The sequence below is a fragment of the Phascolarctos cinereus genome, unplaced genomic scaffold, assembly GCF_003287225.1.
Source record: "Phascolarctos cinereus isolate Bilbo 61053 unplaced genomic scaffold, phaCin_HiC Scaffold_1;HRSCAF=81, whole genome shotgun sequence".
In the NCBI taxonomy this organism is placed as follows: Eukaryota; Metazoa; Chordata; class Mammalia; order Diprotodontia; family Phascolarctidae; genus Phascolarctos; species Phascolarctos cinereus.
The window spans coordinates 102688368-102704340 of record NW_027555514.1 but is presented as its reverse complement, the minus strand read 5'-3'; the positions used below and the strand labels follow the sequence as shown (position 1 = coordinate 102704340).

The window sequence follows — 15973 nt, the reverse complement described above, 5'->3', positions numbered from 1 at the left end:
ATCTTCTCAGAGTTCAAACCAATTGAGGCAGTATGTAGTCATGGAAAGAACATACCAGGCTAGAAGTATGAGACCTGGATTCTGTTCATAGTTCTGCCATTTGAGTTTAGGCCTCAGTTTTCTCATAGGTGAAATAAGAAATTGAACTAGACAATCTCCAGATCGCTTTGTTTCTAAATTCTTTGATTTCCTCCAGCTAGCCATTCTACTGTTTTTTTCACTTTTGTTGTTTCATGAGGCCTTTTTTGAGTCAATACTCTAGAATGCTTGTTCTAATTTTGGTGTTCTTGAATGTTTCATTGTTTTTCCATTTATTTCACTACTGAAAGCTTCATTCTTTTGTTTCCTTGTTATCTCAGTCTTCTAGAATGTATTACTGTTTAGTTGATGTTTTTCATCCTTAAGAAAAGTAAATGTATTTCATTTAAAAGCAGTAATAAAAGGTACACTAGAAGAGTATCCAGAACTTTTCTTCCCTTGCTCTGCAGCCCTCCTGTGCTACAAAGCCAAAACAATATTCTCCAAGTAGGTATACCATTATCTTTTAAAAAAAAGTTTACTTCTTCCTCCTTGGGCTTCTAGAAGCTATATGAATGCTTTCATTCAAATAGGAGAGGCTGGCTAATGTGGGTTAAGTAGAAGGCTGATTAATCTTCTGGCTACCATGAAGACATGTAATGATTAGGTAGGAATAAACTGAAGAGAATTAGACACATTGGTAGCCTATTTGTTGTAAGATTCCAAGGTTACTGGTTTAAGTACAGGGAAGTTAGAAAGCATAACATTAGAATGCACTGAGATTAGTGGGATTTCTCTCCCCCTAACAAACCAACCCAACCAGATAGAGGGAACATGTTGAAACACTGGTAGAAAGCACAAGTATCTTTGAGCTTTCACTAGAGCAGTCTATAAATGTAATTTAGTTGGCCTAAAGCTAGAATTTAGATTTTCTCCCAGCTCTGGTAAGAATTATTGGCCAGATTCCGAAAAACGGCTGAAAGCAGAGTAGGGGTACCAATAGTACCAATTGTTTGGGGAATTTTTAAAGTGTGGGTTGTAATAAATAAGTGAGGTTCTTTCTAACTCTGAAATTCCATGTGTTTTCCTTGCTTCCATCATCTGCACATCTTTTGAAAATTCAAGCTGGTTGGTGAGTTTCCCGTGTGTCCCCTTTCATTTCTAACAGCTTCCCTTTCCCTCTTCATTAGAATTTTTTTCTTGTATCTTCAGAACCTCATTCTTGAGAGCTTCCCAACTATTCCTCCAGTCTTACTTCCCTCATAGAATTTCTATCAATGGATTCCTACATTGCCTTCCTCTGAACCCTTTAAAATCTACTCTTCAAAAACCTATAGTTTACAACGGACTATTACTATCTTCCCTCTTCTCTATCACAAATACTAAAGAATATAATTTTCTTCCAAAGGGGTTTCCACGCCAACAAACCAATTCTCACTTGTTGGTGAGAATTAGATCTAGGATAGAATTAACCTTGCTGCTTCTTCCACTTCTTAAAACACAAAATTATCATTAAGGCAAGTCAAGAAATAATCTCTATTTTTTTTTTCAGAATGTGCTCCAATAGATACTGAGATGTGATTTCAGTTTTTTCAAAAGCAAACAGAATTTCATATGAAGCCAGGGTAGTGAAATGTGTTATTTGGGCTGTTCCCCCTTAAAAATTACCTAAATTTAACTGAAAGCCAATGGTTAAGGGACAATGAAAGGTAATAGTGAATAAGGGAAGACACAGACAAACAAATGCAAATTAAGTTGTCAGAGGTACCCGTGACTAGGACGGGGCTTTTTTTGTGAAGCTAATATGATCTGGCATCATTTGATACAAATCTATTTTTAAACCACACCAATAATTACAAAGAGTTGTATGTTCAAATGTTACGTGGAAGTATATGAAGTGCTAATGCAAAGATATATTGCTCATCCTTAAGAACTTTCAGAGAAAAATCCCTTGATTCGAGCATTAACTACAGATCTGTTCTTGGCCTTCTGTCAGTCAATAGTCATTAAGTCCCTACTATGTGCCAGGCACTTCCTTGCTGACTTCATCTGCTTCGACAACTTCAATGATTACTTATGTGTATGATTCCCAAATTCATAACTCTTTCTCTGACCTCTCTCCTGAGCTTTAGATTTATATGCCTAACCATTCTTCTCGTGGATGTCTCACTGGTATCTCAAACTGTGCTTATCCCATTACCTGACACATATTGAGTGCTTAATAAATGCTTGTGTACTTAAAAATAAACTCTCTCCTGAGACTTATTCCTCTTGTTTGGATCAAGGTTCATCACTGAGGCTACTTCCTAGGGATGTCTTTCCAGGGCTGTCTAGTTAGTGTTCTCTTCTTCAAATTATCTTACATGTTTACTGTTGTATCCCCCAGAAGAATGTAGCTTCCTTAGAAGCAGGGGCCGTTTTTCATTTTGTATTTTACCACCTGGCACATAGTAGGTAAAGGCTTGCTGAACTGAATTACTGATGGAGTGGTGCACCAGAGTGCTCTATTCAGGAATTTTGTACTAAGGGAGACCTAAAAACAAGTAATCAGCATAGGTGTTTTCCTGCTGGGAACCAGGAATTGGAAAATGGTACAATATCCTCAAATTTCCCAAGGTAGTTATGGCCCTGGGTTGTCAACAGTATAGTCTATGTTTCCTACATGGGATGTGCCAAGAGTTGGATTAGGTGCCTAAGATCCTTTTAACAACTGATGTCTATAGTTGGAACCATGAGACCAAGTGTGGATCCAGTATTTACTCTCTCACGTTTCCTCTCAGTGAATCTTATTTCTACAAATTGTACTGTGACTACTGTGGATTTTCTTCTTACACAATGGCCTTAGGACATAGTTCTTCCCTGCTAAGGAACATTTACTATCAATCTTTTATGTTCAGGTGCTCAGCAAATATCAGTTTTAAATACTAAATTAATCCTTCCACAGTACAGGCCTCCATTGCTGTAGCTACTGCTTCCCTTTCACAGCAAGCCTGCTACTGCCATGATTGCTTGCTGGCCATTCAGGGTTTAAAAAAAAGTTCAGTCCCTTCTAGGGCTCGCTATTAGCTGCCCTACACAATGATTCCCTTTTTGGCCTCTTGTCTGAGCAAGCCAATCTTCTCTAACTTTGAATCTTTGTAGCTTGTCTTTTTTTTTTTTGTATCTTGCTAGGCAATGGGGTTAAATGACTTGCCCAGAGTCATATAGCTAGTAAGTGTCAAATGTCTGAGGCCATATTTGAACTCAGATCCTCCTGACTCCAGGGCCAGTTCTCTATCCATTGCGCCACCTAGCTGCCCCTGTAGCTTATCATTTTCAAAATGCTGTTTTGAAATTGTATACTTTTTCCTCCTCTTCCTAATTTGCTGCTTTCTTCATGCTGTTCACTTCTTTCTTACTGGAGAGCACAATATTCAACAGTACCTTTTTACTTCAACTTGGTCCAGGCTGAAGGCCCATCTCCCAGCTAAATCTGCTTGTCACCTTTAAATCACTGGGATCAGCTACATTTTAGACACTTAACCCTAAGTTAATTAGACCATTCCTTCTTACTGCCTAGGACCCTTATATGTTCAAATTATGTCCCTGTGTCTTCTGACACATTTAAAAAAACGTATTTGACTCAAATTACATTAGGGTATAAAGCCTTGTGCTATTCGGAGAGGACAGTCCCAAAATAAACAACCACCCCTTCAAGGAAGCTGTCTTTCTTCACATGGTCTACAATTTGGATCTTAGTGATAACATCTATATAATGTTTCTCTAAAAGATTTGTTCTAACATGACAAACAGGATTCCCACTGAACCAGGAATAAGCTTAAAGTCAATAGTAGATTTAGAATTATTCCTAAATACTAACAGCAAACTACAGAGGACAAAGCATAGGACTGGAAGTCAAGAAACCTGGATTTAAGTTCTTATTCTGTGACTGACTAGCTGAGTGATACTGGATAGACAACCTTTCAGGACCTCAGTTTCCTCATATGTAAAAGGGGCTGGGCTAGGAGATTTTTTGAAGGGTTCCTCTGTCTCAAAAATCCTATCGCCACTTTCTAGAATGTTGATTTAAATCAATGCTAGTTTGGGGAACTGTAGCAACTGTGTACAAATTCATTTTTTTCCTCACTCTCCCCATCAAAACAAAAGTAAAGATGTATGTGTGTTAGAAAAAACCAGAAATATCCCAGGACCAATGTTGTATGAAAACCGCATCAGAGTATTTCAGTAGTTCTAGGAGAGATAGAAGCAAGGTTAGAATAGCTCTTACAATTTAATTTAGGACCCACTGGAAAAATACTATACTGTTAATAGTCACCCAGCTCTCTTTCTCTTTGTGTATATATGTGTGTGTGTGTGTGTGTGTGTGTGTGTGTGTGTGTGTGTACACATATATATACACACACACATACATATAGATAAATATGTATGTATGTATACCACCACTTCAATAAATATAATTCTCACCATGCATGCTCATTCATTCCCCAGTTATGTCTTTTAGGGCACCTAGGTGGTGAAGTAGATAAAACTGTGGGCCTGGAGTGAGGAAGACCTGGATTCAAATCCAGCCATAGATACTTCCTTGCTGTTTGACCTTGGACAAGTCATTTAAACTGTTTGCTTCAGTTTTCTCAACTTTCTAAAATGAGGATAATAATAGCACCTATCTCCCAACAGATGCTTAATAAGTCCTCCCTCCCTTCCTTCCCAAGGACACACAAATATCTTGCCAGATAACTCAAAAGTGCTTGTAGACAGACAGGTTAACTGCTGTATGGTTCAAAGGAGAGTGAAGAAAGTGGGTGAATGAAATGGGCTGCTAGGTGGATGGAGTAAGTCTGGCTAAGTAAAAAGAGTGTGTAGGGAAGGAAAAAAATATGGATGCAGAGAATTAGTGGTCAGTTTGGTGAAAGAAGCAACCACATAATGCCAATTTAGTGAGGATTTTTTTTTTGCTAGAAAATTAGTAAATACTTACATATTAATAATTGATTTCAGAAGACAACAGATGACATATTCACACAATTATCAAGGCCAAAATAACTTTCAAGGACCAAAATATATTCAAGAATCCAATCCTAATTCAGCATGATGAGTGATGAGGTAAGAGGGATGATTCTTGGGCTAATAGCCATCAATTCAGGGAAGCTGCATTACTATTGAGAGTATAAAAATAACAAGCACGTGTACTTCTTTCTCATCTGAGTCACTGATTGGTCCAAAGACTGGTCCAACACTATTTCTTTGCAGCTGATCTTTTCCCTTCTCCTTTCTTTGGTTTGCCTTTTCCACGAAGCTTCTTTAGCCGCCTTTGCTCTTCCTTAAAATCTTGATGTTCATCTCTGAGTCGAGAAAAAGAGAATGACTAATCAGCTAAATGTAACTGAAAATGGTAAAGCACATTCAAAAAGTAATGTTCTCTTTGGTGATTCCTGTAGGGTTCAAATAAGTGAACACATGTAATATGATCTGCAAACCTTAAAGTGACGTATAAATCTGATGATCATGGTTATCAATATTTGACATTTTCAAGGGAACAGGCCCAACTAGGTTTATGGAAAACACAAAGCAGTCCCCAACTTATGAATAGGTTACATTTTAAAAGTTCCTTTGTAAGTGGGCTGTTTGAAATTCAGAGTGCCTGTTCCCATAGAAACAGTGATGTAAACTGTGGCTAAGCTTTGAGGCTAGTTTATGAGTCTATTTTAATGATATACCTGAAGTCCATAACAGTAGCTCTGGACAGCAAATCCCCCTTGACCCCTGAAATCCTGTGTAAGGCCAAAAGTCAATTAAGGAAATGAAGGCAGAATCTAGAGGCTCTCTAGAAGCTGGGAATTTTCTGAAAGGAAAATCAAATAGCAAGAAAATAGGGAAGAAAATGTACAGGGGCTCCCACAGCTACCACAGCAACTTTGGTGGAGGGAACCATCAGGAAATGGCTCAGGCGAAAGAGTATATTGTTTTTGTATCTCAATGACATATCAAACTAAAAAAAGCTAAGGTAAGAGTTCTAAACCACGAGAGTTCCAGGCTACAAAGGAGGACATGGGCAGGAAAGGGTGTCAGTGGTGGGAAGGAACTCTAGTGCCGAAGGTATCAGGTTCCAAGGCTTGTTCGTCAGTGTAGATCACTTGTTAATTGAGTGTGTGTAAAGTGGAAGTCTGCCTGTATTTTAGCTAAAAAAACAAGGGTCCAAGAAATGTTGTTAGGATATGTATTAAAGCAGAACTAAAACTCTTTTGCAAATGATAATAATCTATATTTATTATACTTTCTAGGAATAGTATTCATATTTAATCCTAACAAAAAAAGTCAGCCTCAAAACTTGTTTATTTTAACCATTTTTTTATTTTAATCTTATATGCTTTCCTAACTTATAAAGCAGAGGGTACCAAACATAATTTAACCCTTTCTTAATGACAGTCATCATTATGAACATAAAGTATTGTAATGTACTATTATATAGTGATGCTGGGAATAAGGTCCAACTCCCCCCTACTAAAAGGTACCAGATGATATTTTTAGAATTGTCTACTTTTTATAGTTTTTCTGTTTCTCTTCTTGCTATCAGGCTCCTAGCAGTTGGATCTCACTCTTGTTAATATGTTTAACTACAGCAGCTTCTCTCCTCCCTTCTAATTTGCTGATTCTAATCTGTTGTGAGCTTAGAAATAAAATAACCACATTTTAAGGACTGTATGTAAAATAAGAGTCCACAGATGTAGGCAAGGGTCTAAGGCTTTTTCTTATGAAGTACATGCATTTTAATATATGGACTTTATGATATATTCATCTATCCTGGCCACTCTGAAGCCTTTCCCTCCCTCACTTCCTCCTTTTCTGTTGTATTCCACATATGTAAATTATTATGTCATTCACTATATACTTCTAAGATTTTCTGACATCTAACTTCATCGAGAGTTTTAAAATTAAAATATTATTAGTAACTAATATTTGTGTCAACACAACCAAAAGGCAAAGGCACATACTAAAAAATAAAATATAAATTAGAATCCTTCTGTCTAGAAGAGTGCTATGTTAGGCTATCATGAAGATAAGAGTTTATCCTCTAAGCAAGTTAAATTGCAAAAACCTTCAGCACTTCATCCTATTGTAGACCTGAAAAAAAAAAAGTTTCCCAACATTTTTCTGCAGCCCACTTCAGTATTCTTAAAAGGGTATGCTAGAGAGAAGGTTACTTCCTTTCCTGTTTCCTAGGTAGCAGCTCTCAAAACAAGCTGCCTGCTGAGGTGGAATAATTGAACATTGTTGTTTCTCTCTACCTCATCTACTTTCTTATGGTATAGATATCCACCTCCAATCTTGATCTAAAGGCACTCATTTTAATTTTTACTTTGAAGGCTATAACAAAAACTCCCTCTAGCATCCATATGGGTTAAAACGGACTGGCTCTGCATATTTTAAAATCAGGTTTATCTACTGAAAAGAACCTTACAGCTTCTTCTTTAAATCTCATTGGCTTTGGTTTGTCAATATCCTAAATAACTGGGTTCACTTATTTTTTACAACTTGCATGAGATTACATCATAATTTCAAATTAAACATAAGAGAATGATTTAGCTTCTCTGTATAGTTACTAGATTTTAAACACATTTCTCCTCCCAGTGGACAAGATATAAACGAATGCAAGTTATCCAAAGTAACGGTGGGACACAGTGGCACAGATAATCAAAAAATTTGTGACTTTTCATTTATATTATGATTGTTTTTTCAGCAGATCTGCCTTTTAATTTTGTTAAAACTATGATTAAAATAAATTTGCAGTCACTAGGCAAAAACCAACTGTCAACAAAGAGAGACATACCCAAAGTCTAATGAGTGGTTTGCCTCAGGTTAAAAATATTCTGTGGAAAAGCAACATGAAAATAATAGATATAACAATAACATATAATACTGCATGAGGGAACAAAGTTATTTTATACTAATATGTTAGTGTTTAGCTATCCTAAGAGGCAAATATATTCTCTTATTAATTCTAATGCATTAGCAAAAATAGCATGTCAATTTAAAAAATGCTAACATAAGAGTTCTAAAATTAAAGATAACTGATCCTACCTTTCCTCTAGAGTGCCTGAGCCCCATTTTCCTTTTCCAATAGGTTCTCTCTCTCTCTTTCTCTCCAATGAACAAACAGGTATAAGATTCCATTACATTTAAATGTAAACATAACCCTTAAAGGCAGCTTGCAGCTTAATTAGAACAAAATAATTCATTAAAAATGGTACAAAGATAATTAAACTGTCTAAACAGGGTGAGTAGAAATTATAGTGCCAGGGAAAGCACTACTATAAGAATGAAAGAGGTTCCCACACCTAATAGGCAGATCAGAGGCTGGGGCAAGAAGTCATTATTGAGTTGAAGCTGTTGTCCTGCTATAGCATCATTGAATACATTAACATTTCTGCTATTTCTTTGCATGGTATTTGTACCTGTTTTTTCCAGCATCATTCAGGACTCATTAATAGTGTGGATGTCTAACTATAAGTATCTACTGCACAATTTTAGCCAGTTTTCAGGCACCTGAATATTCAAATATGTCTTCCAACAAGCACACATACACACCAAACTGGTTTGATTTTCAAAGTTTGCAAGCCATATATGTTTTGAAGAAGTCTTTCACTTTCTTTCAATTTTATCTTTAAAAGCATGTAAACACAAAGATAAGTGCCCTAAAGGATAGAAAGATTTTTAGGCATCTTGCATATATTCTCATCTATCAGAAATTCTCTCACCATCTCTAGTTTCTGTTTCTTCATTACCTGTAAAGACCAAAGAAACGGAGTTTCCTCATGAGAGCAAAATAGGTGTTGTGAGGGGGATACCAGTCATAAGTCTCCTTCCTTTTAGCCAAAGGCTGCTCACTAAACAACTTCACTACTTTCATGGACTTGGAATCGGTGGGGCTAGCAACTTCTCCAAATATTCGAGCACTCAGGCGAGCCATTCGCGTGGCATATTCTGAAAGGGATGACATCTTGAGAGAGAGAGAGCCAGTAAAGACAATTCCTACACAAATGGAAAAAGAATGATAAACATGTTAGTATGAAATACTCTAGGACTGTCCAATAAACATTTAGGAAGAAAAAGATGAGTCATGGTGAATCATGCAAATTGGCAGAGATTTTATTGTGCTAGGAATTGAGAAACATTTGTGATCCAATACAACTGATTCCTTTGCACAATACTTTGTATTTATGGTTTATGTTTTCTGTACATGGGACTGATATAATTAAAATGTTATCTGTTACTGCCTTGCCGTACTTTTTTTTTTTGGGGGGGGCCAATTAACTAGGTTGTGCTTAAATAAGCATTTAGTACATTCAAATTATCTTTTTTTTTTTTTAAAGTAAGCTTGCTTGGTAAGGAGAATGGGGAAACAGATTACCAGGGTCACAATTAACACTAATGTATCTTCAGAAAACACCAACGTAAGCAATCTGCAAAATAAATATGCTGACTGACATCTAAAGGTTCAATCTTCACAGAAAAATAATTATACTGTAGTCTTTATTATCAGTCCTTTGAACACTGTTCTTCCCAGAGGATTACAAAAGGCTCTGAAAAGTGCTAATGAATTATGAGGTTATTCAGCCTCTAGGTTACAAAACTGAATTCGGCCTGAGTTATTTGGGGTTGAAATTAATCTGAGGAAGGGGTTGGTGGATACACGGGTTAGGGTGGTAGTGGTCCTGCAGCTTTTTAGTCAACTCGCTCTAAAAGAATCATGAAAAAAAAAACCCTCCTTAAATAAAAGATTTCCCAAACGATGACTATTCATTCTCTGAATTCTGATTTGATTCATTTCCACTCTATATTTTGCTTTTGTCCTATAATAACCTTCACTATTCTAAAATAGGGCAGCTAGGTGGTGCAGTAGATAAGAGTGCTGGGCCTGGAGTCAGGAAGACCTGAGTTCAAATCTGTCCTCAGACACTTACTAGAGGTCTGTCCCTGGGCAAGTCATTTAACCCTGTTTGCCTGAGCTGCTCATGTATAAAATGAGCAGGAGAAGGAAATGGCAAACCACTCCATCTTTGCCAAGAAAACCCCAAATGGGGTCATGAAGAGTTGCAAACGACTGAATAAGCACAATACTAAAACGGTAACACTTTACATGTTAACATCTCCAAAGACCTCTGTATTTCAGAAAGAAAATAATTCTTTTAACATTTTGATGAAGTAGCTAAAAAACCCAAATACTAAATTACATTACGACATACAGCAGGACAGACACCAGATAGATGCAAGTTACCTGCCACTAGAACTGACATTCTACAACAGATCAAAAACTGGCAAAAGGAGTTAGATATTCTTGGCATAAGTATAGCTAGATGATGTGAAATTTTAGTAGGAAACTGAGAAATATCTGCAATATGTTAATTCGCCTGCCACAGTGTTGATAATATGGAATACTTTGAGCCAGTGTTTCACTACACTGGCTTGGAGATGGTCCTCTGCCCAACTAGGGATGGACTGTCCTCAAAACAGGAAAAATGAAAGAACAACAACAAAACCGACCCAGAACCGAAAGGAAAACACCCAGCCCCTGAAAACCAAAGAGGAAAGAAAAAAAGTTACTACAGCAACAAAAAAATCTCCCCAGGCTGTTACCTGTACATTAAGTGCCAGAAAACTTCAAAATCATTTCAGAACGACGGAAAGCAGGATTTAAACTAGGGGAATCTTGTACAACCCATCTGAGGCTCACTAATAGTATAAGCCCTCTCTGAGTCAAATACAAGACTTTAGAAAGGTCTGTACGTATCTCAAAGCTGACTAAATTCGCTGCCTCTGATCCCTCCTTATCCCCTACACTTCAGAGTTCAGGCTTCTCTGAAACTATACTGATTTAACAGAGCCATCTCATGGTCAGTACGGGAAACTTGCCTCCCATTAAATCTTATCTCTTTCCTTCCTAGTTCAGAGGGATCACATATAGCTATTTCTCTATTTTCCTTTTGCACCACTCACAGCTAATTTAATTGTATCTTATATAATCTTTCTTATATGTACACACAACCTACTCCATTTTTTCCATTCTCTGCTCTTACAACTCTGGTCCTCCTAGGGGAAATCTTTCTACTTCTCTGTTCCGTTTACGAGCCAAAAAGCAACCAATTAAGTATAAAAGCAATGCTTGTGATTGCCTTTAGCAAAGAAAAGTTTTATCTTTTTTTTTTTGGCGAGGCAATTGGGGTTAAGTGACTTGTCCAGGGTCACACAGCTAGTAAGTGTCAAAAAAGTCATAATTTTAATGACCATAAGAAGCCAGTGTCATCAACCTTTAAAGCTCTTGAAAGTGCCTAGAATCTCCCCACATTTCCTTCTACCTTTGCAACTGTCTCCTCTAATGTGCAGAATCGTAGATTTAGGGGCAGAAAGGACAACAGAAGCGACACGGTCCAATCTCTTCATTCTTTACAGATGATAAAGCTGAGACTCAGGGGTGTTAGGTGATTTGTCCAAGGACACACAGATATTATTAAACGGCAGTCAGAACTCAAAAGCAAGTTATCTGCCTCCAAATCCAGCATTATTTTCATTGTACCAATTAAAACTTTTTTCTGCAAGCACTAGCATTAAAGATAAATTACACTCCCCCGAAATCCAATATGTTGTTCAATTTATTATTAGTGTTTTGTGTAATGCCTTTATAATAATGCAATAGTTTTCTAATTTTTTCTTTATGAATGTATAGTATTTTAGTATATTATGTGTTTAAATGGGCTAGTCAACGTTTCTAACAAACCTTCCCTGAAAAAAATGCATTTGAGTTAGAAACTACTGACCTGAATAAAATTTAAGACTCTATCACAAGCTGGGAGAATGGTTCTGTACTTCACATGTTTTTGTTCCATTTCCTCCCCCATGGCAGATATCCAATCATCTCTTTGCACAGATTCATATGCCCCAAAGATACATACCTTCTTCCCTACTACAGTGCCTGGAACATAAGATGAACCTTGTAAATCAATCTTTTTTTACATACCTGTAAGTCACTGTTCTTCTCCCTAAGATACTACTCCTCATGTCCAAAATAAGTACATAGATATTAACATTATATACCCAGAAAATAATAAAAAAGTATTTGAGAGGGTTTAATTCCATAACTATTTAATGGTTGCTAAGTGCAAAGAACAAACTCTATACATATAAGGGGCTTACGCAATACTGGGGAAGCGGAATATGGGCCTTGAGTTTCCACATCCATAAAATGAGGGGGTTAGTCTGAATGACCTCTGATGTATCTTTTAGCTCTAGATATGTAACCTCATATATACCAGATGGGTACGTTATACCTTATAAAGGTAATTTGAAGAGGGAGGAGAGGAGTACCATACAGAGAGCTAAGGTGGAGGTGATAAGTGAATTAAACCCTAAAGGAAGACAAGGATTCTTAAAGCAGAAGATGAAAGGGCTGGGCCTCCTGCAAAGGATCACTCAAAGTCCAAGTGTTCAAACAAGCTATTTAATAAAAATATATTCAAATACCTTCAGGTAAACACATTCCAGGAAGATAACGGTAGGGCAGGCAGGATCCCAGGGGTCTCAGGGGCTCCCCACTAAAGTCCTAAAAATCACTTTATAGTCTTCTTGCCTAAACAGCCTGTGTTCTAGGTCAATCAATAAAGTTAACTCAAACTGCCCTAGGTGAGGGTGATTCTTCTTTTTTTTTAGTGGGGCGATTGGGGTTAAGTGACTTGCCCAGGGTCACACAGCTAGTTAAGTGTTAATGTCTGAGGCTGGATTTGAACTCAGGTCCTCCTGAGTCCAGGGCCAGAGCTCTATCCACTATGACACCTAGCTGCCCCCATGGGGCCTTTCTTGATTTCCCCCCAGCTACTAGAGACTCTCCCTCCATCCCCACCCCCACAAATTACCTTGTATTTATTTGGTAAATGTTTTATAACTATGTATATGTATATATGTTGTTTCTTTCATCAAATATAAGTAAGCTCCTTAAGGCCAGGGGCTATTCCATTTTTGTCTCTATCCTTCTAGAACCTAGCACTGATGGATTGAGTCAATGAAAAGGGAATTGAAGATAAGGGGAAGGAGGGGAAAGCAGCAGAGTGAAGGGACTGTGGCTCATTGGCTAAAGTACACAATTGCCTTTGTTTAAACTTTGCACCTAGTATATGATGATTACAGTGCCTAATTAAAGAGATTCTTATTTTATACTTCTGAACAAAAACGTGGATTTTGGAAAGCTATTAAGAAAATATTTTTAAAGTATTCAAAAATACATGGTGCTAGGTCTCTGTATCAAGCAAGACAAACACTATTTGAAGATGATATTCTCTAAAGAAAACAAAGTTATTATTCTATTTTTTGTTAAGCTTAAGAAAGTCCAGTATCTTTGACTTTACTTCATATTCAATCTATTGTACTGAGGCAATTAACATAATTTACAAGCCATGCTCCAAGTGACAGAGATAAGAAGTATATTCTGGCATAGATACATAATCTGAAGAGAATTTTTTCTTTTATAACTGATAATGATTAACCAATTTTACTGAGTAATAGAAAAACTAAGGACAGTTAATATATGAGATTCCCATTCCATGCTTTGTTTCTTTATTTTAAAATAGGGACAACCCTAAAAACACTTGCTCTCAAATTATCCCTTTTGGGGAGCAGCAGTATGAACAACCCCTAAATCATAGCCCAATTTATTCTCCTTGCCTCCATATTCTTCCCTCTACAACCCGTCCTTCACATAACTGCCACACTGATGTCAGCATGTCCTTATCAGAAATCTTCAAGAGCTTTCTATTACTTCTTAGATAATACACAAAATCCTTAGCTTGGCACTGAAATCTCTCCACAATCTGACTCTCACTTACCTTTCTAGATTCATTTCACATTACTCTCCCGCAAACACTGTCAATCAAAATGGCCCCACAGCTGTTAGTTGTTAGTCTGACTTTGCTTAAGTGGCCTCCTCATGTCTGTAATCAGTTCTTCTCCCCTCCACCTCGTAGAATCTCTAACTTTTTTCAAAGCACAACTTAGTTATCTCCTCCTACCCAAGGCTTTTCCTAATCTCTTTCTCCTCCTTCTCCCTTCCCCAGTTATTAATGCTTTCCTTCCTGAAGTCACTTTATATTACACACTTGTAATTGTACCAATTATATACATGTTGCTCCCTACCAGTAGAATGTAAATTATGTGGGGGCTGGTACATTTTTTGCCTTTGTATCCCCAAAGCCTAGCACAGTGCCTTGTACATAGGTGGTGCTCAGCAAATAGCTGTGGTGTTGAATTATATTTTATTTTGTATTGTTTTATATGACAGCTTAGTATGGTGGATAGAAAGCTACTCTTAGAGTCAGGATGAACTGGGTTCAGTTCTGGCCTCTCATACCTGAGCAAGTGGTCCAAGCACTAAGACAGTTTGGAGAAAAGATGCCCACCTCCTTCACAGAAGATCCTCAATGGGAGGGACACATGGACAGGGACGGACGGACGGACACACACACGGACACGGACACACACACACACACACACACACACACACACACACACACACGTCGAGTCCTTTTGCCTTTTACATATATATGGATATATGCGCTTTCTTAAGATTTAATTTCCTAATTATGTTTCTCTTCCATTACCCAACTGATCATGTTCAGAATGACAACAATAATAGCTAACATTTATATAATGCTAACAACAATAATAGCCTGGCACTCTCATTTGATCTCTACAACAACCCTAGGAAATGGGTGCTATTATTATCTCCACTTTGCAGTTGAGGAAACTGAGGCAAACAGAAGTTAAGTAACTTGCTCAGGGTCATGCACCGGATTTAAACTCCAGTCTTCCAGACTCCAGGCTAACAAGCAAACTGATTGGGTAGGAAGCAGGAACAGACAGCCTGGGATTTTCAACTGCTATTCCCCCTGGCCTGTCTGGTTTTTGTCTTTGAATCTCCAGGGCTTCAGCAACGAACCTGGCACACAGAAGGCGTTTTATTGCGTGGCTTTTGAGTTTCCTAAGTGTTAGACTGCTATCCTAATGCGGGACGTCAGGCCTTTTGCTCTTAACAACCCTGGGAGCGTGGGAGTCAGTTATTACCATTTTACACCCAAGGAAACAGGTTCAGAGCTTTCGGCCCCGGGATTAGAACCCAGCTCCCGCCCCGGCGCTCTTTTCACTGGCCCACGCTGCTTCCCACGGACACGGGGCCTTGTCTGTGGGCCCCTGCTCAGCCCCGGGGCCGGCTTGTTGCAGCCGGTTCTGGTTTTAATCTGGGCGCATTTAGGGCGTGTGACATGAAGGACCTTCTCTCCCTGACTCTACACTTGGGCTCGAAGCTGGGCCTCAGTTTATAACCTTCCCCGATCCCACGAGACCCCCGATTTCACCAGTACCCCACTAACCCCGACACACCAGAAGAAATCACTAACCAATTTAACAGGTCCGGGCCTTCCTCACATATACGTAACGTCCTCCGGAAATCAGGCTCCCTCATCTCCCCCCACCAGTGCCTAGGGCGACGCGTCCAGCCTCGAGGGCGAGAGCGAGAGCAAGTCAGGCTTCGCTTGCGCATGCGCGGGAGAAGAGGAGTGGAAAAGCGGAAGACAGAAGCTGGCGAGCTAGAAGGGACGCTGGCAAAAAGCCCGGATAGCCGTCCTGCGACGCCTAGAGGTCTCGGAGGGCTGGACTCAGCGCCTGCGATAAAACTGGACCAGAGTCTGAGCTCCCGGATCTCCAAAGCTTGGGTTGCACAGCCTAGGGTGCGGTTACGCCGGGGCTGGGGGCTGTTTCCACAGCCCTTTGTGAAGAGTCGAAGTAGTGGCCCTTTTCTGGGTCGCAGTAGCACTCTCCCCCCTTTCCTTATTTCTGTCTTCAGCAGCTGCATTTCCATCAGCATCAGCATCATCAATGAGAATAGTAAACGTAGCGCTTTGATATTTCCAAAGCG

The 15973-nt window shown here is 38.6% G+C and overlaps 1 protein-coding gene across 2 annotated transcripts; it reads right to left on the bottom strand.

Moving 5' to 3' along the window:
* Nucleotides 1-5058: 5058 nt before the first annotated feature.
* Nucleotides 5059-15561, bottom strand: MRPS33 (mitochondrial ribosomal protein S33). Of its 2 annotated transcripts, none has more exons than XM_020998134.2 (3): nucleotides 15456-15561; nucleotides 8802-9048; nucleotides 5059-5360 (listed from the first exon to the last, which is right to left on the bottom strand). In XM_020998134.2, the coding sequence occupies exons 2-3, from the start codon at nucleotides 9014-9016 to the stop codon at nucleotides 5255-5257; spliced, it is 321 nt and encodes a 106-aa protein (XP_020853793.1). In that variant the 5' UTR covers nucleotides 9017-9048; nucleotides 15456-15561; the 3' UTR covers nucleotides 5059-5254. The 2 variants fall into 2 exon arrangements, with proteins under 2 accessions (XP_020853793.1, XP_078009463.1); XM_078153337.1 differs by lacking the exon at nucleotides 15456-15561 and adding an exon at nucleotides 10654-10744.
* Nucleotides 15562-15973: the final 412 nt, after the last annotated feature.

Excerpts from the sequence above, each read along its gene's own strand:
- MRPS33 (XM_020998134.2), bottom strand. The coding sequence starts at position 9,016 with ATGTCATCCCTTTCAGAATATGCCACGCGAATGGCTCGCCTGAGTGCT. Across the intron at positions 5,361-8,801 it reads CGTTTCTTTGGTCTTTACAG|AGATGAACATCAAGATTTTA; the intron begins GTAATGAAGAAA and ends TTCTCGACTCAG.